The 23,737-nt window shown below is 33.3% G+C and overlaps 1 protein-coding gene across 2 annotated transcripts in view; it reads right to left on the bottom strand.

The window, feature by feature from the left end:
• The window catches only part of Hycc2 (hyccin PI4KA lipid kinase complex subunit 2), a 78,040-nt gene that overhangs the window by 22,142 nt on the left and 32,161 nt on the right, over positions 1–23,737 (bottom strand). Inside the window, exons 5-10 of one of the 2 annotated variants that reach the window (XM_026405365.2) lie at positions 18,433–18,534; positions 17,659–17,714; positions 12,672–12,851; positions 8,664–8,744; positions 6,793–6,908; positions 707–802 (exon numbers count right to left, since the gene is read on the bottom strand). In XM_026405365.2, the coding sequence (XP_026261150.1) occupies positions 707–802; positions 6,793–6,908; positions 8,664–8,744; positions 12,672–12,758 (380 nt within the window). In that variant the 5' untranslated portion in view covers positions 12,759–12,851; positions 17,659–17,714; positions 18,433–18,534. Of the gene's footprint in view, positions 1–706; positions 803–6,792; positions 6,909–8,663; positions 8,745–12,671; positions 12,852–17,658; positions 17,715–18,432; positions 18,535–19,394; positions 19,475–23,737 lie in introns of both variants that reach the window. The other variant, XM_026405364.2, reaches the window with a different exon arrangement.

Consider the following 23,737-nt stretch of genomic DNA (forward strand, 5'->3'; position numbering starts at 1 on the left):
TCAGTAGAATAAAGGAAGGGGACTAAGGGGAAGGAGGAGGGGAGGAAATTGGTAAAACGAGGGCAATGTTATTGTTCAAATTACATTGCTATATATTGTGCATGTACCAATATGTAACAATACAAACCACATCATTTTATACAACTACAATGCACCAATAAAAAATGTGGGGGAAGAAAGAAATGAATATAAAAACAGAATACAAAATATTTTTTTCTATAGAGCAAATTTAAATTTCAGTCATGTCTATGAAATTAGAAATTCTAATATAATAAAGGTTATTGTGAGACACAGAACATCACCCCCTAATTCCCCACCAACACATACACACAGATAACTGTTGCAATTATTAATCTTCAATACAGAGACTGTTATTTGTTAAACATATAAAGGAAAAAGTTTACATTCCTTATTTCTCACCATGATTTCTAAAAAGCGGCATCCAGGGAGTGATTAGGCATATCACTCAACAATGCTAACTTGGCCTAACTCCTTGTTCACCTAGGAAATATTCTTTTAATGCTGAAATAATTTTCCAGAAATCATAGGGATGAAGAGGACTCCTACAGAAATATAAGCTCTGTAAAATTGTTTTATTACTGTATCATGATACGTTAGAACAGTGTCTGGCATAGAGAATATACTCAATAAATATCTGTCAAATAAATTAATGAATATGAAAGTTAATTAAAATCACACTTCTCACCTGGAGCCCATACGACAAAGAGATTGGTAAGATGAGGCAGGCATATACACAATAGCAGAATTATAACATAGCATGAGAAAACTCAGGACTTCAAACCTGGAAGAAATAAACAATGGAAAAAAAAATACTGCATACAATTATTTCCACTAGAGACTACAGTAAATGTTTTATTCACCGAATGGCTTTAATACCTTAATATTGACTTTCGTGATTTCTCAGATTACTATGGCATCCTCTGTTTCAGTTTCCAATCTCATTATTACAAGCCATATCCCTGGATGCCATCAATATTTTCTTCTTTAAAAAACAAATCATCATCCTTAAATCGATGACTCCCCTATCCCCTATCATTAGAAGTCTAACATGTTGCTATTCACTACATGATGAAATCCAAACTTACTAGAAGGTCCTTTAAAATCATGGAATCTTTATTACAAGGTCCTTTAAAATCCACCTTGAACTTACCTCTCCAGCTTTATTCCTCCCCTTCACTGCCCACTACATATACATACTACATTAATCCTCTCACCGTTCCATGATTATGTTATAAGCTTTTGTAACTCCTAATTTAATGCATGCTGCTCCTTTTTACTACAATACTTTCTTATTTGGAAAATTCCCGCTAAGGTTTCAAGTTTTGGATCAAGTGGTGTTAGGGACTGAACCCAGAAACTCATGCATGCTAGTTAACTGCTCTACCTCTGAGCTCCCCCAGCTCCCAGCTCATATTTTTACCTTAGACATAAAGCTATTCTTAATTATCCTAGCTGAAAAAAACTGCAGGTCTAAAACAGCATTTATTCTACAGAATTATAACTTTCTCCCTCTTTCTTGGTTTTACTCATTTAGTTACAGGCAACTTTAGGACAAAGAACCTGACTTTTTCATCCTTATTGTTAATGTCTAGCACAGTGTCTAATATAATTGCTTAATAAATAGTTATTGAATGAATAAATAAATGCTTTTCTAATATTTATAGTCTCTAAAAAAAAGTGGCTCTTAAACCTGGATCCATACTAGTTATACAAGACTTTTTAAAAACATATGTTCCTATGTCTCCATCTAGAGTGACCCAATTAAGAACCTCTGAGGACAAGACCCAGAGGAGTTGTACTTTTAAAAGCCTTTCCACAGATGGATGGTAAATGGTATGTGGAAACTCTTTACATTATTTTTGCCACATTTTTGTAAGTCTGAAATTATTTTGAAATAAAAAGGTAAAAGGTGAAAGCCTGATTTGAAAGCAATCATACCTTCAAATCCTGTCTCCTTCTCCATTCATCTAGGTAATACTGAAGACTTATTTTCTGAAAGGATAAAAGAGAATTCTTGCCTAGGAGCCAACAGGCACAACTGTGATTTGATGTGTGTGTAGGGGTGAGGGGGTAATACTAAACAAAGATTGAAGTCAAATATGTCTTGCTGAATATTGAGACCTCAAGCTCTCCTTCGCCACTCAGCCATCAGAATGCTAGCAGCCAGCCCACTACTTAGGGAACTAGATGAATTTGATGACTCTTAAGGGAAAGATTTCCAAGATTTGGACTCATGAAATTTCCCAAGTGAGTGCCACAGTGAGATCACCCAACAGGGAAGCTCACAATTAGCCCACTAACGTGGTCAGAGCTTCTTATTTTTATTCCCCTACTTTTAAATAAGGGGGGAAAAAAAGACTACTAAACAAATGAGGAACTCTATTAATATGAAAGAGACTAAAATTTAAAAAAGGAAAAAGGCAATCTGATGAAACTAGCATATAAAGAAAAAATAACTTTTCGTAACTAATTACTATACTATTAATATTCTCAAAAATAAGAAGATATAATTTCAAAAATGTATTCAGAGAACTGTAAAAGCTTTTTAGATTAAAAAAAAAACTGCAAGAATTAAAAACTCAAGAAAGCCAGGCGCAAAGTTGCACACCTTTAATCCTAGTGTCTCAGGAGTCAGAGGCAGGAGAATTCCAAGTTCAAGGTCAGATTGGGCAACTTGGCAAAACCCTGTCTCAAAATAAAAAATAAAAAAAGGGCTGGGGTGTCCAAAGTTCAGTGTAAAGCCATCCCTGGGCTCAATCCCCAATACCAACAAAACGTCAAGAATGATTGGTGAATGCAGTTGAGGAACAGTCTCAGAAAGTAAAGCCATGGCAAATGAAAAAGGAAAGGATCTAGGAGATCCAATATCCAAATTAAAAGAGCTCCAGATGAAAGATTATATAAAGTGGAAAGTCCGAACTAATTAACAATAACAATTCGAGAAAAATTCCCAGTCTGAAGAGCATGAGTTTCCAAATCTAAAAGGTCCACTTAGTGTTCAGAATGGATGGAATAGGCCCACACCAAGCAATTTTTCAGAATTTGTGGTATGTAAATTATATTTATATTTAAAAATAAAGTTAAAGCCAATAATTAACTGAAAATTCGCAACAAGTAAAACAGAGTTATTATTTCAACATTCAAAATATTGCAAATCAGTAAGGAAAAAATACACAGTACAATATGAAAAAAGGATACAGGATATAGGTCAAGAAAAACAATGAACTAATACATAAATGTATTCAAGCACCGGCTAAAATGAATGAATACAAAATGACATCAAGTTTTAGCTATCAAATTGGTCAGAAAGAGGAAACAGGCACTCTGAAGACACTGGTGGAACATTCAATTGGTACAGTTGTTTTGTGGAGGGTAATTTGGTAATATCTACCAAATGAAAAAATATACATTCCTTAGCATTAACAACTTACCTCCAGGAATTTCTCATACAGATAATCATTGTAGATAATTTTTGTGCTCTCATGCAAAACATACAGAGAAATATGTGTTTCTTGCAGTATTCTTTATAGCAGCAAAAAACTGATAACAATCTAAATTTATTCAATATGAGACTGCCAAAAAACTGATGGTACAGCTGGACCTGATGGCATGTGTCTTTAGTCCTGTTATTGAGGAGGATGAGGTTGGAGAATTTCTTGAGCCCAGGTATACAGGGCTCAAAAAAAAAGCAAAACTGAGGTAAAATCTCCTCAGTACATATATAAAACAAAATAACAAGTACTCATTAAAGAAGAATGAGGCTGCCTAACATATGTAAGGCCCCGCATTCAATCCTTGACAGTGCAAAAATAAGAAAGAAAGAAAAAAAGAATGAAGAGATCTATATGCACTGCTAGAGGAAGAAGTTAAAGATCTATTCTTTGGTGTAAAAAGCAAATTGTTATATAATATATACAACTAAATCCCATGTATATGGGCCTGCATGTGTTTAAGGTTCAATATATGCTATGTACATATAAATCATTTTAAAAGGACACATAAAAAACTGCTAACAGTTTAATTACTGGAAGTAGAAATGGGTGATTGGAAGGATAAAGTTACACTTATATTACTCTTTGCATTCTCATCTATTTTCATTTTATTCCAAGTTCTATTTTAAATTTACCACAAGTATGTAATTTTATTCTTTAAATAATTTAAATTATAAAACAAAAAGGAACCAGGAAACTAGGTGATTTTATATGAGGAGGTCTTCAGACTATTTATGAGCCAATGTTCTTAATATATTAAGTTTATATTGTGGAAGGATTTGAATAAATCAACATTACTACATAGAAACAAAAAACCCTGTTATTTAAAGTTGGGATAAAGTCTTCTCCAAGAGTTATAAATATAAAGCACCTTGCTTATAAAAACAATCATCAAAGTTATATTCCAAACAACATGTCAGGACATATGGAAAATCATACCATTTTCTACCATATGTGTAAAATCTATAAGACGGTAAGAAGAAATAGAATTCTGGCCAAGCACTTCATCAGAGGTCAACAACTACAGAAATGTGTCTGTGTCTGGAGAATGCTTTCTCCTGCCTAGGAGTTATTCCTCAGGGGTAATCAGTTCAAGAACCCTTGTAATATTCAAAATCCACAGATGCTTAAATCCTTATATAGAACAATACAGTATTTGCACATAACTTATGTGTACCTACCTACACACACACTTTAATCATCTCTAGATTACCCATAATGCCTAATAAATGCAAACATTATATAAATGATTGTTATAATGTATTGTTTAGGGAAGAGTGACAAGAAAAAAGTCCATGTGTTCAGTACAAATGCAATTTTTTTCAAATACTTTCCATCTATGGTTGGTTGAATACATAGATATAGAATACATAGATATAGAAAGCCAACCACATTAAAAAGAGGAGGGGATTTACATACCTCCATTAAAAAGAGGAGGTATGTAAATCCCCTCCTCTGACAGGTTATAGCTACTGCCATCTTATGATATGGTACAACACTGACATTACTGGTAAAGTTATAATATTGATCTTTTTTAAAATTTTTTTTAGTTGTAGATGTGGTGCTGGGGATCGAACCCAGGGTCTCAGGCATGAGAGACAAGCACTCTCCCGCTGAGCTACAACCCTAGCACATAATTTTGATCTTAATGAGTAAATGTACTCCTAAATTGAGGTAAAATCTCCTCAGTATGAATACTAATGAAAACTGCTAGGTTTAATTAATCATCAGCTAATTTCTATGAAAAACATTTCTGCCTAAGTATATCACAAAGTAGACCAAATTGCTACAAAATGCTTACAGTGGCTTTAAAAGGCAAGTTAGTTATTTCTTTAAATCCCTAACTTATATTACCTTCTCCAAATGTTAGTTAGACATATTCATGATGATAGTATGCTGTGTTATACAAATGCTATACTAAATGTGTTTATCCAGGTAAACACATTTATTTTTGCTTAAAAGAGCCTTGGTCAATGACCAGGACATGGCCTATATAGTAAGTAATTGGCCTTGCCCAAAGAGAAGACTGGTCCTTGATTTTAGGAAGTAACTAATTAGAAATATATAATTAGAAATATCTTTGTTTAGGGTAGGGGCAGGTGACAGCAAAACTTAGGGTAGTGCTGTACACATTTGACATTTTAGGTGGGGGCTGGCTATGCCAGAAAGAACCACAGTGTGATTTAATGTGATGGCTTCAGGTCATACTGTATCAGTCAAGTTGGAGGCTGAGATCAACCATATGGGCAATCAATTTAACTACTCATGCTTATACAATGAGGCCTCAATAAAATTCTGGAAATCAAAGCTTGAGAGTTTCCTGAGACATCAACCCTCTGTGTATATGGTCATACATTGATGCTAGGAGGTATTCTGACTCTGTGGGAAAGGAAAATAGAAGCTTTGTGTTTTGGGGGTCCTCCCATATTCTACCCCACACATCTCTTCCTCGGGCAGATTTTAATTTGTATCCATTCCCTATAATAAACCACAGCTGTGAACAATGGCTTTTATTGGGTTCTGAAAGTTCTTCTAGAAAATCATTAAACAAAAGGGTGGTTTGGGGGTCCCCACCCGCTCCAGAAAACTTTTGTTGCTATCAGAATTGAGGACAGTCTTGGAACTGTGCCCTCAAACTTTGCAATTTATCTGATATTAGGTACTAATTCCATTCTATAATCAAAAAAGCAAAGTGTAGAGATTAGATAAAATGCCCCAAGGGCACATTCCACATTGCAGTACTAGAACATGAATACTGGTTTGGCTGACTCCGCACCCACACTCTACAAGTTTTATATAAGATTACCATAACATATTACCAAGCATTAGATAGATGGGTATTAACTACAAGATGAATAACCAATATCCAAAATGACTGGGACCAGAAGAATTTTGAATTTGGGAATATTTATGAAATATCTTGGGTTCAGACCCAAGTATAAATAAGAAATTAATTTATGTTTATACATACCTTATATACATAATGTGAAGGTAATTTTATACAATAATTTTAGTGTACCTGCATTTTTATTATGTCCCAATGACATGAAGTCATGTATGGAATTTTCTATTTGCAGTGTTATGCTGGCACTCAAAAAGTTTCAGATTTTGGAGCATTTCAGATTTTTGACTTTCAGATTAAGGATGCTCAATCTGTACTACCATGTATTTCACTACTTTGCTTTTGAACTGTTCTTATATCAAACCTAAACTGAAGTAATCATGGTTAACTATGAAGCATAAATTTACAATTGTTACCATCTACAATTTTGTCCATTACCTGTTTTGTGCAGTGAATGTTTCTCTCTGAGGATGAAGATCACTATAAACAACTCTGATGAGATCATGTTGACACAAAGCCCCTTCTGTCAAAGCCATAGATCCAATTGTTGAGGGCTACCAAAATAAGGTACAGTATCAGATAGTGTCTCTAAAATAAAGTCTGTATCATGTAATCATATTTATTTTTGCTTAAACAAAGGCAGTATCAGATAATTTATTCTTCTCCTTTGAAATCTTTTCCATTTCTCAATTATACAAATTCTACAGCTTATTTAGGAAATTATGTATGTAAAATAGATAAAATTAAAACATACTGCTTCATTTTTTCAAAGTTATGGAATAACTAGGAATCAGTCATTTTAAAAAAATCAATTTTAATTTTTTTGTACTCCAGAAAAGATCATAATTGCTTATAATCATTTAATACAAACAATATTGAGGACTATAATCTAAAGGTTTTTTTTTGGCAGGGGGAGAAGGGTAATTGGGGATTGAACCCAGAGTGCTTAAGCACTGAACCACATCCCTGATCCTTTTTTTATGTTTTATTTAGAGACAGGGTCTCAATAAATTGCTTTGAGCCTCACTAAATCTATGAAGTAGTCTATGCTAAAAATGAATCCTGGCTAAACAGGAGACTTTCTATTTCAACAGAAAACAAAGTCCAGGGGAATTAATTAAGAAAGTTAATTGCTGTATACAGCTATTAGACAAGAAGGATACTATGTTGACAGGAAAATGGAATATAATTTTTAGAATGTTTCTGTAAATACTTTCCTCACAATTTTATGCACTGAACACTGAAGATCACAAGTTTGATTCACTTCTTTGTTGGATTTTACTTAAAGAGAGCAGGAAGAAAGAGTTCAGCCTGACAGGCATCATCTACCCATATAATTATCAGTGTTCTCATATTCAACAAAATAAAGGTAAGCAAAAAAGTATAATGTTATTGATTAGCTAGATTGTGTGAATTAGACTCCTTTACCCTGAAATACAATGGTGTTAACATTCTAAGTAGTCAGTTTCCTAAAGAATAGTAAAAATGAAACAATTTAACAGATAGTTTCTAAGGGATATGGAAGACTTTTAAAAGTAAGATTTATCTTTAAAAATCCACAAAAATCTATTTTAAAAATTAAAATGATACTGGTGGTAGAAGAAATAAGAACTAAAGGAAACTTTTTCATTAACTACTTTCCACCTCTCTTCACAAAGTTCAGTCTTAACATCACCAATAACAAAAGGGCAGGCTGGAAATATAATACAAACATATAATTTGCATTCTCCTGTCTCAGCCTCCTAAGTCGCTGGGTTATTAGTGTGCACCAAGTTGCCAAGCTAACAAACGACTGATTTTATTTATTTATTTGTTTGTTTATTTTGGTGGTACTGGGGACTGAACTCAGGGGTGCTGAGCTCCATCTCCAGCCCTTTTATTTTTATTCTGAGACAGGGTCTCACTACATTGCCAAGACTGGCCTTGAACCTTCTACTCTCCTTTCTAAACCTCCTGAGTTGCTGGAATTACAGGCATAACCACTACATCTGGCACAAACATCTACTTTTTAGAAACCAGTCAGAGGCTAAGGTTGTGGCTCAGTGGTAGAGCGCTTGCCTTGCATTTGTGAGGCACTGAGTTCGATTCTCAGCACCGCACATAAATAAATAAATAAATTAATTAATTAATTAATAAAACAAAGGTCCATCAACAGCTAAAAATATAGATATACTAAAAAAATAAAGAAACAAGTCAGTAAACATATGTTAGGATTCTATCTCTGGTTTTTAAAAAATGGCTTTGTATCTCAATATAATAATATATATTATATCTCAATATAACAATCACATCTTCCCCAGGTTACTTACTTCATGGTATATTGAAGGCTTGGATAAGGAAGGGATAGTGAAAGATAGAACTTTATTATTTCCATCTTTATCAGCAATTTCCTATAGTCACACACACACACACACACAAAAAAAAAAGCACAAAGATAATGAAATAATCACAGGTTTATACTGTACAGAAAAAATAATTACTTCCTTAATTTATAGAATATAATTGGTAACTAAAGAATTTTAAAAATGATATATTAAACATATTACTACCCTATCATATTTTTTATAACTTAATTATCAGCAAATTTGTATACTATGGGAGTATTTAAAACCCACAGAGATCTATTGAGCAAAGTATTACACTAAATCAATACAAGAAACAGGCACATAAATCAATTTTATGTTAAATTTACATATAGAACAGGGAGATTAAAACATTGTTGTAATGCAGAATGGATTTTTTTCCAGCTTTACTGAGGCATAATTAACAAATAAAAATTACATGTATTTATTGTGTACAGCATGTTACAACCACAATCAAACTAATATACACAATACCTGTCATCTTTCTTAAGAATGAATCCTGAATTTAAAAAAAAAACTCTTGCAATCATTCAGCAATAAACTACTGAACTAAAATAAACATGTTAACATAACTGATCAATCCACGTGATTAAAAATAAATTTACATTTAGATAATTTCTACTGAGCTTCAAGAAAATTTTTGTGATTATTTTTTAAACAACATTATCTCTTCATAAAAAGAACAAAGGTGTCCTTCATTTCTCCAGCCTCTAGTTCCTCTAAACTTCCTCAGGTATCAATAAACATCTGCCTATGAATGACAATCAGGAGCCTAAGCTGCAGCATCTTTCTTTTTGCCTATTGCCTTACTTTTATGTTTCTTTATAACTCATATTAGTACACATCACTGGCTTAAAACCCATACTGTCCTTAGTAGACTTGGATGGCAGGTAGTCAGAGAATGAGTAACAGCACAGCATAAAAGGAAAATAAAAACAATAAACAGAATAACAATAAAAACAACTATCATCACTAAGACACAAACCTGAAAGAACTTCCCAATGGACTCATTTCTGAGTTTACTATGTTAGGAGAGAGTACAAATTACACATGAACAAATACCAATCTCGAATTTTGGCAAGAAAAGTCTCCAGAGACCCCACATAGCTTCTTTGTAATCAAACTAGTTATTACCACACCTTGGTCATTGTATTGCAAAAAATGTTTACTCTAAGATAAAGGGGCCTGATTTAAGTTAGACATACCCCCCCCCCGGCCCAAAAATTCAATTTTTATTATTAAGTATACCATTTAGCCCAATATTTTGAAGTTATCTTTGTGTGTATTTCTCCATATCTTATGGAGAAAGATATGCTGAAACTTGTTAAAGGCCATATAAAACTCCCTCTGGGGTTATTTGGGCGGGAGGGGGCGGGAGAGGAAGAAATGGAGGAAAAGAGAGAAATCAGTACATAGGAAAAAAAACTGAGAACCACAGAGAAAAGTGAATACGTTTATTATGGGAATTAAAAGTCAGAAATCTGAGGTTAAATTTCTTACTTATAACTGGCATTTTCTTATATAGTATGCTATTTTTGAAGTGTCAAAATATAATTAAAACCAATAAGTACTGCCAATAACTTGCAAACAATCTGCTTCACAAAATATCTTTTATTTATCCAATTACTAAATTATTACATGAAACAAATTAATAAAAATTATAGCTTAATGTTAAAATAATCTAAAACACTAAATTACTAAATCAGCAAACATTACTAAATATGTAGCCAACACTAGAGAAAACACAGGATACATAAAACAAATGTCCTGTTTTAAAAGAAAAAATAATCAAGTAAGTTAGCAAAGTAGAAAATTTTACTCCTAGTTTTTCATTAAAAAAAAAAAGCCTACCCTCAAGTATGATGACAATAAAAATGATAAACATTTATTAAATATCTTCAAATTGCCTTTTTTTTTTTTTTTTTTTTGGTACTGGGGATTGAACTCAGGGGCACTCAACCATGGAGCCACATCCCTAGCCCTATGTTGTGTTTTATTTAGAGACAGGGTCTCAATGAGTTGCTTAGTACCTAGCTTATTACTGAGGTTGGCTTTGAACTCAAGATCCTCCTGCCTCAGACTCCCTACCTGCTGGGATTACAGGTGTGTGTGGCACCCCGCCCACTTGGTTTCAATTACTTTTAATTCTACTAACAATGTTTTATTTTTTTGTTTTGCAGGTGAGGCAACAGTAGTCAAGATATTAAGTAACTTGCTCAAAATTTAAAATACCCAATAAATAGTACCTCATGATTTTGAATTGAATATGAATGATTCTAAAGCCCTTACTCCTTCCTTCAGACTTCCAGTAATGGAAAATATTTTCCAATGATTTAAATGATAAGACTTAAAGGAAAAAGCACTGCTATAGAATATTTATTGTGAAGCTCAATTATCTAGTACTTTATACCTCTCAACTATAAAATCAAATGTTATTATGTGGAGTATTGTTTGCAGAGTATATTGAATACAAAGAACACAAGACTTCAAAGGACAGAATTTTTACAAAAATGTCTTAAATTAAGCATGATGAAAAAAAGCAAAAGCAATACTAATTTTTAAGGTACTAAAAAAGAAGAGTTTCATGAAGAATGCAGTATCAAATCATAATTAACATTTTTAAATTGCTATATCAAATTTTAATGATAAAACTACACTCTGGGTGAAAAACTACACTTTGATTTGGAAATATCTATGTAACCTCTATATTATGAAGCTCAATAGAAGCATTTAAGTTTTAAGCTGGATATTTCTCAACCATTCCCCCATCAATGATTCTAACATATAATCATAATATTCACAATTCTTTATTGATGAACTCAGGTAATTTTCCAATTCTTTAAAGAAGGCATATCAGGGTAGAAATATAATGTATTATTTTGTTCCCTTGCATTGCACAGGAAAAGTCTTGCTGCTCAAATCTTCAGAAGGGTCATATGTAAGGGTCATCATGTTCCCATGTTCCCCCAACTCTCTCCCACGTTTTCACCTCACTTTGTACAGTCCTTGTAACCTTGTAAGTACTTCCTTTCCTTTCTAATATACCCTCCCCATGTCAGTCTTCAAATTATACTATCAAGTATTAGTTGTTTCTTTTCTCACTCTAGTTTCCATTGTGTTCTTACTCAGATTTACAAAATCATAGTATGCTTTAACAGTATATTGGACTTTTCCCCTTAACTGATATCCTCTCCTAAGAGAACAGGAATCCCATGTCTACTTCTCCTACTCTTTTCAATTAAACATGTAGCCTTCAAAATATAAGGAGTGATGACTAAATTCAATTTATAATTCCAAGGTCTCTGCAACTTCCAGATTCACCTTTCTAATATACTGCACAGTTCTTCTGCTCAAAACTGCTTTCCCAATGCATACTAAAGAAAACCTAAACTCTTCACTTTTAAAGACTGTCTAAAACTGATAAAAATCATTTTTCCTTCTGTGCTTCAATTACTTTCCTTTTTCCAGGGCATGACATGACTTCCCTGCTTCTTTGCTTATGCTCATTTGATTATCATCTCACCTACTTCTAATCTCAACCTGTCAAAACTATTCCTCTTAGTAAAGTTGGCAAAAACTTCAGCTAATATTTCAGTTTCTCTCTGAAGTTCTTTTTCATACAAACTTTTCATTATTATTCATGTGTAAACATCTTCTCTAATACAGCATAAGTTGCCCTAAAAGCAGGAACAACATTAAAGTCAACTCAATTCCTTACACAAAAAGCATTCATAAATAGTGATCAAATAAAATAAGTTGAAGAAATAAGTCCTAAGATTAACAATGCCATCAATTATAGTTTCATCTACTTTATAAAATGCTTATCTATACTTAATTAGTTCAAATTATTCAGTAGATATTTCAATTTAATTTTCTCAAAATATTCCTTAAATATGATTTCAGAGGACTTTTTAAAAGTATTTTATATATCACAAACTACCATTTTCAACTTACCAAATTATAAATTCCTAACAGAAGTGCTTCAATGCAACCATTACTCTGTCTGTCTCGGCTAACTGTAAGCCGTAAATAAACCCACATCAATTCTGGTAAGAACTGTAGCGTGAACCTCTTCAGTCGAACTTCAGAGCTACGATAGAGTTCAAATAGCTGGTGGCAAACAGGTTCCAGGAGCTGAAAGAAATAAAAGTGCAGTAATTATTTCCATTCTTTTGGTTGTAACTATATTTCTTAACAGGCACATATATAAGTATAATGTTTTAAATATAAATCCTCTATATTAGTTTCTTTGTATTTTGAGTTAATTCAACCAATATCTCTGTAATCTCTATGTAAAGAGACCACATATTAAACTGATCAATGCACTAACTATAAAAAGTACTTTGTGCCCATATAATATCACCACACATTTTTGTTCCTTTGTTTTTATTTTTTGGCGGTACTAGGGATTGACATCAAATAATTTACCTCAGGCATGTTAGGTAAATACCCTGCTACTAAGCTACATCTCTTACCATCTTTATGTTTATTTTTCATTAACTTGCCCATGCTAGACTTGACTTGGGATACTCCTATTTCAGCTTCCTGAGGAGCTGGGATTACAGATATGTGCTATTTCACCTGGCACACCAACCTTTTAAAATCCTGTGCTACTAAATTTATTATTAAGCCTTTAGCCAATGTACTACATTTATACTTAATAATTTCTTTTTCTGCTCTTACCAACTCTTATTATTCTCCATTTTAAAGTTTCCATTGGAATAAAATAATTTCAAATGGTCTTGCTGGAAATACTTTAAATCTCAAAAGAGACTGATTAAATAAATTGTAGTAAATACTTTTTGGGCATACAAAATTCTAGCTAATATTTTAAGTACATACAAGTGAAGCAAACTGATTGCCTATAAATCATAAAACAGATTTAAAATTTCACTAATTTATTTGAAAGATTTTGAAAGATGCACAAATAACTTTTTCAATGTTAAACTGGCTAATTCTTCATATGTTATCACATAAAACAACTTATTAGAGACTTCATGACCTTGAAAACAAGAAAATGAGCAGTTACACATATTGTCAATTTAAAATACGTCCGCTGGAGAGTAACTGCAGACTGAATGTAATTCGCTATAACTTTTAAATGCATATAATAGGATAACAAGAAACTACAAAGTAATTTTAATTTAAAATTTAATACTAACCCTTTAAAAATGAGTTATAGTAATTTCAAATGCTTACTTATAAATGACTAAAGTAACAAATTTAAAAATCTGTTTGAATAGTTATACCTCTGTAATAATATAACACTCTAGAATAAAGTCACTACTCTTACAAATTAAAAGTCAATAAATGTATACCAACTGTACAGTTAATATTTACTACATTAAGCTTAGCTCTTGAGGAACAACTCTAAAGCGTAAAAGATTCACATACACACACATATCCTAGTCTAGTCAACACTAAGCCCTTTTTGTGAAGTCATTATCAGGGTGTAGTTTAAAATCTTAAGCTACATTTCAACTAGTCTAGGCCAAACAATATGTCAAATGTCACAGAAGTTAGTGGTGGAGGAAAATGCTGAACTCAAGTCTTCTAACATTAAGTTGATGTTTTTCTACTCTACCACATTTCTTATACTAGAAAAGGAGTGAGGGTTGTTTAATTCATACAGTACTAAAAATGAACAAGTAAAAAATTTTTTAAAATAATCAATTACTGGCATCTTTTTAAAATGCTGACAGTACTGTTTCGCTCTTCTGAGGAATTAAGAGACTGTGGCAGCTTTCATAAATTTGTTAAAAATATATACTTATACAATGAATTTCTTTTGAAGAGTTTAATCCTCCTTTCTGAGCAGCAAGAGTACACTGGCATACATGACACAAATTTTAACTAAGCATAGCAAAGAAATACAGAGTTTCCAAAATTATTATTGTATTATTTTTCAAAGGAAAGGGAGATACTAAGAATCCATTAACTGTTAATCAGATTAACCCTACAAAATAAAAACTTACCAATACTATTCAAACCTTTAATTCTAAGTATAAGTATCATGCTACTATGTTCTCAAATTTCAATAAATGACACTGTCCTCACATATGATACTCTGGCCCACATCACAAATGTTAAAAGTCATTTTCCTTGGGCTAAAAAGCTTAAGAATAATTCCCACCTTTCCCAAATTTGGCAAATATTGTTTTGGTACGAGTACTAAAATAAAAGCTACTTGATGAACACATTGAGAGCATTTAGGGTAGAATAATAGAGATCTAAGCCTAACCTGAATGAGTTAAAGAAAAAATGTGAGGTGAAGAAATGAAAACAAGTAGACAGAGGCTATAAATGAGCAATAATTTGTGAAATTCATCTGTGAAGAGAGACAGAAAAATGGAATAGGTAATAAAATAGAAGGCAAGACTAAGGGTTTTTAAAAAGTGAAATGATTGTTTACCACTTCAACTACAAAACAGCAAAAAGGATAAGAATGCAAGCTGAGATTCTGGTTTAGTGATGGATATGAACAGAAAAAGAAGAGAGTTCCCAACTGTATTCTTTGTTAATAACTTACATAGCACACTGAGAAAGAAGAGGAAGGAGGTTAAGAGTATGAGGTCAGAGAAAATATAAAATGAAGAGGAGGACAGTGTACCAAGGAAGTAAATTAAGACTGCAAGGCTACTTATTATGTGCTTATTTGAAATTTGTAGTCCTGAATTTAAAATTAAAAAAAAATTATAAAAAGCATTTTCTTTAGGCATGCTCAGCTGTTCAGGTACAGGCATGACTTTTGTCCAGTTTTGAGATTTTTGCCCAAAGAACATGAACTAAGGGAATAAGAGGCAAAGAAGCTAAGAATGTTTGCAAGGACATGACTGTAATAATCAGCCATGAAAATTTAACTACACTGAAGGGAAGAGGAAAGGCATTTAAATCTTCAAAAAAAGATAGTTAACCCTAAGAAGTGGAATTGCTAGATGTGACTAAGGGATCTGGTAGAGGAAAAGAAAAAGATAAAACAAGACCATTGGTCTTACCATCTATAGACTAAAACCAAAGTTTTAGCACAGTTTGGCCATGATGTTAAATTTCTAGCCAGGTGTGATGGCACGCACCTGTAATTCCAGCGGCTCAAGAGCCTGAGGCGGGAGGATTGCAAGTTCAAAGCCAACCTCAGCAAAAGCGAGGTGCTAATAAGCAACTCAGTGAGACTCTGTCTCTAAATAAAATACAAAATAGGCCTGGGATGTGGCTCAGTGGTCTAGTGCCCTTGAGTTCAATCTCTGGTACCAAAATCTCCTGTACCAAAAAAAAAGAAACTTCTAGGAAATATACTTTCCAAAGAACTCTAATGGCCTTTAAAACAAAACTGGAAGATTGCCATAATTTCCAATTCATATTAAATATGACCATTTTCTGAAATTACTTTATAAGATTAATGTTCTCTTTTCTGTCCAAGTTAAACTCATGGTCTTAGTTTCCCGATATGTACCAGAAATTTTTATTATAAGCTAACACTTAAATTTCACAATGTGTGGTTGGGCAGAACCATTTAAGTTACAAAACTATGTGCTTAAAATGTAGCCATTTTGAGCTCCCCTATCTGTTTCCAATCATAACAATAGACCTTCCCTTTGCCTGCCCCAATTTTAAAATTAGCTGACCAGGTATATTATGACCCTGAGCTCCTGTCAGAGCAAGGGGCAGTGTTGCTTTAGGAATAAAAACAGGTGGACTGCTCTGCCTCCCATGTGTGCTTGCTTTCCAGTCCTTGATCAGTAGCACACCCTTCTGCAAAAGTAAATTTTGTCTTGCCCAGACACTTCCAAGTACACATCTAATTTTTCCTGGCACCCCAGTATCTCTAACAACTTGTTAACTAAATAATCCATTTGTTTATGTTTCAGAATATAATCAAATCCGGTCTCTGTGTGTGTATATGGCAAAAGCCAAATATAATATATGTTTTAAAATATAACAAAAAGTCCTTCTATGAGTAAAGTCCAGAACTGTTTTTAAGATCCTATACAACTTATCATTCTGTTTTGTTTTTCTGAAGCTTGGACACACAGAACCTGACTTGACAGAAGACTTGAACCCAGACTTGCTTTAGTGGCTTGATGATTATATTATATAATATAATGAATACTGGGTCTTGAACTCTCAGGTTACATCGTCTCCATTTCTAGACACAGCTACAAGATCCTAAATGTTAATATTATTAATAAGTGTGACAAAATAAAGTAATAGAATGACTTTTCAAATCTCATATCAACTTAGAGGAGGAAAGTTTAAAAAAAATAAAAATGCCATAGCTCTCAAAATATGAAAAAAGAAAAAAGATATTTTTTATACACTGTAAGTCCTAATGAAAATCACAGCATTCTAGAATCTTTTTGATTTTCACTGTTTCTGTAAACAATATTTATTTATTTAGTGATGCTGGGCTGATCAAACCTAGGGCCTCCCACATACTATACAAACACTCTACCACTGAGCTAAACTCTCAACCCAATTGATACTTATTACATGTTCTTTTATATATGACAAAATACTAGATTCTAAGAAATAACAAATACAGAATCTATGACCACTGCCCATGAAGAGCTTACAATCTAAAGAGAAACTATAAAACAAATAAATTTTTAATAAGCAAAGCTTATATGTTAAGACAGCGTAAAACAAGGGATAGGGAACACGCATTCATTAATCAAACAGAGAATTCTGAACACACTTGGCCAAGGATATACATTATATACATTATCCATACCTAAAGTTATAAAACATTCAGAAATACACTGCAGGAGAAAAAGAAGCAAATGAATCCTGTGATTGCTACTACAAATATCAACAGATGCAAGTCTAACAAAAGCCAATCCAAATTTAGGAGACAGGAAAGAAAGAAGTCAATAAGCAGGCTTTTAGTGATAGGACAAAAATGAAGATGCATTTTAAGTTAAGCTGCTGGTTAGGAGATGATTACCTGAATTTCTTCAAACTCACTCCAGTACACAGCAGAGGCATTCTTGGAGGCTGTATCTGGGAAGATAAGAAGCTACTTTCCTGTGTGTTCCTTTCATTTTCATTTTAAAGCATACATGAATCCAGTGGTGATAAAACTACATGTCATACTATTGTGTTAATGGAAAGATAATGTGTGTATTTGGCATAAGCTAATATATAGATTCAATAGCAGCATTTTTGTCCTTCTATTATAAGATTGAATGACAGGAAACTGTTATTCTAAGTTTATTAATTTTGACTATTTAGACTAACATCCTCTAATCATTTTCAGGTTAAAATTACTAGCAGCATCATTTTATGTTACTTAAGTTTGATTTCACTGATTAGAGTGATTACACATAGTTTTATATTATTAATAAAATAACAGTAAACAACATTAAAATACAGAAAACTGAATCAGTACACATTTAAAATTTGGCTTCCAAAGCAGGAAAACATTCCAGAATGGGAAATAGACAAGTTTCAAATTAAATAATCTATTGAGATGATGGTCACTCAAATCAAGAATCAAAACATACTGTCCTCAACAGGAAAAAACTGGGCCAAAATATTTTAAAATATGTAAAGGGAGGAAATGGGAAAAGCCAAAGCAACTATCAGAATGAAACACAGCAGAAAGAAAAATTTCCAGATCCATAGTAAGGACAGAAACTACAAAACTTACGTTTATGTGTTTTAGTACATATATTTCACTTTGCTATGTATAAATTGGTTTTCTTATCAATTTTCCTACCTCATTATTTGAATCTTGAATAACTTTATAGAGGGCTGGTACAAGTGCTTTTTTCCGGTGTAAAGTTGCTGCATAGTTGGTGATTTGAGTGTCAGGTAATGCCTAAAAAAAAAAGGAAAACAAAAATGAACTTATATTTGGGAACTTAGGAACATTATTTCATGAATGCCTCCTGAAAAGATCTATGAGAGTCAAGCAGAAAAGTAAAAATAATTAATATAAGAAATAACCATGAGTGTTAGTAAAACAAATTAAGTTTCCACACTATATCATACAATTCTGACTACTCAACCATGAAAAATGATTGGAAATCTCTCATTACACCTATATTTGCTGAAATGGGCCATCTTAATCTAACCTAAAAATAATAATAAATGTAGAATGTGTTGCAATTCTTCCAAGTTTTTTTACAAAACAATTTCCATAATAGTCCTACGTTACATAGTTTTCTATCACAACTACATCTTTTAATTACAAGAAATAAAAACATAAGGTACACATCCTGTTTTTATGTTTTATTGACGTGTAAAAGCTTCTTTTTTTTTTTTTTTTTTTTTTAGCAAATTTTATTGTACTGTTTCATTTGTTTCTATTGGGATGGGGTCTCCCTGTGTTGCCCAGAATGGTTCTGAACTCCTGGGCTCAAGTGATCCTCCTGCTTCAGCCTCCCAAGTATCTGGATTATAGGTGTTCGCCATCACACCCAACATTTATTGAATATATTTTAAAATTTAATTATCACTTCATCGATTCCAACGATTATTTTCATTTTTACCTATTCCCTTCTGGACCTTACTCTCATCAGTACATTTTAAAAGAACTATAATTAGAAAAATGTTATTTCATATTTTTCCATTTCTATATCATTGTATACTTGTATGTTTTTCCACTGAACACATATTCACTATCTGAACCATTGACACACAGAATCATATAATACATTCTTATCCCCACCAATTTACCTTGAATTCTGACAACCATTCTTCCACAACACCACGTTCAGATCCCAGCATCTTCTTTTACCTTCTATTCTTCTTTAATGCTAAAAATAATAATTGAAAAGAAAAGTACTGAACCTAAGGATAGCATTACTTAAAGAAACTACCAAAGGTAAATGATGTATGTGTACCTTTCGCTAAAGAGACTCATCTAATATATATTTTAGATAAGGAGACTTGTTTTTAGTTTGGAGTGCAATTAAAACAAAAAGTTTCAGAAATGAATTCTATGTTTAATGATATTTTTGAAAGCTACTATCCTAACGCCGACAACTATACTTTAAAGTGGCAAAGAAAGTATCCTCATTACTAGGCACAGTGATGGATGCCTACAATCCCAGCTACTTGGGAGAATGAGACAGGAGAACCACGAGTTTGAGGTCAGCCTGGGAAATTTAATGAAACACTATCTATAAATAAATAAATTAGTGATTTAGGATTCAAGATGATGGGCTAGAGGACTGCATTCCCAGTTGTTCCGCAGCTCAGGATTCAATCAGTAATAGTACCTGCTTCTCTGAGGTGAATGAAAGAGGGAGTTCACTAAAACTCAATAGGATAGGCAGAGTGTCTTAGACTCAGAAATTTGCACACATTAAATAAAGAAGAAAGATTACATTAGAGTCAAGCCAGGTGCGGTAGCAGCAGTAGTGGCACTGGTTCAGCACTGAGAGAAGGGAAACAGAGAGAAACACAATGGACAGATTTAGTACAGAAAAACCTGAGATCAGAAAAGCAGGGTGCCCTTAGCTGATCCAGAAGTTGCACTGTACACTGGTTGTTGAAAAGTGCCCCATGTTTTCCAACAGGCCATTAAGAGCTGGAACAGGAACCATATTGAGGTGGCCATGCTGCAGCTCCTGCTGTGGGAGCTGGGAGATCTGAACAAACACAGTTAGATTATCTCAGCAAGTGCCTACCATGTGGCCTCCTGTGTATCTAGCAGAATAGGAGTAAAATAGATAGAGAAAATATTTTACCCAAGGGGATTCAAGTCAGAAAAGTGCTTCCACCTTGAGTCTGGTGGCTCCTGTGACCAGCTGAAGTGGTTGGGAATCTGAATGGACACTCAGTGACTAAGCCTAGGAAGCCTGGAAATGTTGTACTGACCCAGCAGTTGAATAGAATCCTTACCACTTGAATAGAATCCCTGGGAGGCTCCCAAGACCCAGATTTACAGGAGAGATGGGCTACTGCCAGGCCCAAGGGGTGTACTGATCTAATCTCTCCAGAGCAGAAACCACCAAGCAAAGACCCTGAAGCCTCATCAGACGTAAGCGGCACCTGCTGGAACTTCACTAATAAAACTCAGCAGTGGACTGACCCTGGGAATACATCAATCTGGTCAGTGCAGACAAAACTCCAACTGACAGTACTTAACATCCCATCCTACCTGATACTGGGGAGAAGAGAAGCTGACATTATTTGAACCAAATTCAATCTTAGGTCACTCCAACTGGTGGCTTGCTGAACAACACAAAAAGAGGAAGGGTTAACAACCCACAGCCCTTACTCTTGTCCATAACCCAAGAACAAATAGAAAAAAGTTACACACAGAGTATCCATCTTTTCTCACTGACCATTTTGACCACCTCAGTAGAAATAATTCCTTGATTTTTCACTTAAGAATCTTTCTTTCATTTTTGTGTGTGATTTTTGTTTTTGTTTGTTTTTTTTTCTTGCTGTGATTACTGGTACATGAACATATATACTTATATATATTTATTTCTTTTTTCTCATTTTTAGTATTTTTTTAAATGTAGTTATTTTTCCTTGCTTTGTCTGTTGAGGGTTAGGGTTTTTTATTAGCATATTTTTGTTTTGTTTTGAAGTGTTTTTCATTTGTCTACTTCTCCTGTTTCTCTTTCTCTCTTTTCTTCTGCTAACAGCCAAATTCTATTGTTTTCTCTTTCACAAAAGAGATAAAAATAGAAAAGGAAGAAATCAAATTATCACTATTTGTAGATGATAAGATCAAAAAAGCTCCACCAAAAAACTGCTAGATCTAATCAACAAATTCAGCAGAGTCACAGGTTACAAAAATCAATAGTTTCCTATATACCAATAATGAATCTGTTGAGAAAGAAATCAGGAAAACAATCCCATTCACAATAGCCTCAAAAAGGTAAAATAAAATACCAAGGAAGTCAAAGACCTGTACAACAATGAAACCTATAGAACACCGAAGAAAGAAATTAAAGATGATACAAGATGGAAAGACATCTCATTATCAGGGATAGGCAGGAAATTTTGTTAAGATGGCCATATTATCAAAAGCAATATACACATTCAATGCAATCCCCTTCAAAGTACCAATGACATCCTTCACAGGACTAGGAAAAGCAGTCCTAAAATTCATCTGGAAAAATAAAAGACCCAGAATAGTCAAAGCAATTCTAAGCCAAAAAAATAATGCTGAAGCTACCACAATACCTGACTTTAAATTACATTACAGAACTATACTAATAAAAAGTGCATGATGCTGGCATAAAAACAGACACATACACCGATGGTGCAAAACAGACAAACCCACACAGATACTGTCATCTGATCCTTGACAAAGGTGCCAATTATATCCACTCAGAGAAAAGACAGCCCTTTTAACAGTGCTGGGACAACTGGTTATCCATACATAGAAGAATGAAAGTAGATGCTTATCTCTCACCCTGCACAAAAATCAACCCCAAATGGAACAAAGACCTTGGAATTAGACCAGAAACTATGCAACTGATAGAAGAAAACACAGGGTCAATGCTCCAGCTTTTAGGCACAGGCAATAACTTCCTCAATAGGAACACTAAAGCTCAGGAAATAACGCCAAGAGTTAATAAATGGGGCAGCATCAAATTTAAAAGCTTTTGTACAGCAAAGGAAACAAATAGGAATGTGAAGAGAAAACCCACAGATGAGGAGAAAATGTTTGCTAACTACTCTTCTGACAGAGGACTGATATCTAGAATATATAAAGAACTCAAAATTTAACACCAAAATTAAAAAACCACCTCCAGTTAATAAGTGGGCAAATGAATTAAAGAGACACTTCTCAAAAGAAGAAATACAAGTGGCCAACAAATACAAGAAAAATATGTTCAACATCATTAGCAATTTGGGAAATGCAAATCAACACTGAGATTTCATCTCATGCAAGTCAGATGGCAGTCATCATGAATACGAAGCAGAATAAATGCTGGAGAGGATATGGAGAAAAAGGAATATTTTTACACTGTTGGATGGGACTGTAGATTAGTCCAATACACTACGGAAATCAGTAATGGAGCCTCCTTAAAAGACTAGGCATGTATGAAATATGATATCTCAAGAGCTATGTAATGTTTTGAACAACTAATAAAAAAAAAAGACTAGGCATCTGACCCTGCTATACCATTTCTTGGTATTTATATTGAGGAATTATTAAAGTCATTATACTATAGTGATACATGCATATCCATCACAGTTCACAATAGTCAAATTATGGAACCAGCCCAGGTACCCATTAATGGATGAACGGATAAAGAAAATGTGATATATATACACAATGGAGTTTAATTCATTCATAATGAAAAATGAAATTAGGTCATTTGCAGGAAATGGATGGAACTAGAGACCCACATGTTAAGTGAAATAAGTCAAACTCAGAAGGTTAAGAGGTGTTATGTTTTCTCTCATATTCGGAAGTCAGACAGAAGGAAAACCAATGTGGGGTAGATCTCCTAAAAATCAAAAGGAGATCAGCAGAGGAAAAGGACCAAGGAGTGGGAAGCAGAGAAGGAAGGGAGAAGTGCTAGAGTGTGATATTGGTCAAATTATAGTAATATTGTATGCATGTACAAATATGTAACAAAAAATGCCATCAATATGTATAACTATAATGCAACAATTAAAAAAAGGTGGAAAAAAATCAGTGAATGAATGAATAACTCAGAATAGCTCAGAATGTAGCTCAGAGGTACCGTGCCCAGGGGTTTAATCCCCAAGTAACACAAAAAAAAAAAAATAAAAATAAAATAGTATACAGGGTGAAATCAACTAGACACTGTCGATGAAAAATGCAGAGTCTATGCAACCAGAATGATTTATACATCACAGAGCAACCATGTGACAGATTATAAACATTAAACCTAGATAAAGTAGATGGTGAGAGGCACAAATTCAGCAAACTGATAATAAACATATGCACTATACAAAATATGACCTTTGAAGAGGATAGATTCATAAATTTCCTAAGATGGAAAAATGTACAAATAGGAAAAGCAAATTGTGTATATAAAGTATAATTTCAATTACAAGTTCTATAAAACATGAAAAAG

This window comes from Urocitellus parryii, chromosome 1 (assembly GCF_045843805.1).
Source record: "Urocitellus parryii isolate mUroPar1 chromosome 1, mUroPar1.hap1, whole genome shotgun sequence".
NCBI classification, from domain to species: domain Eukaryota; kingdom Metazoa; phylum Chordata; class Mammalia; order Rodentia; family Sciuridae; genus Urocitellus; species Urocitellus parryii.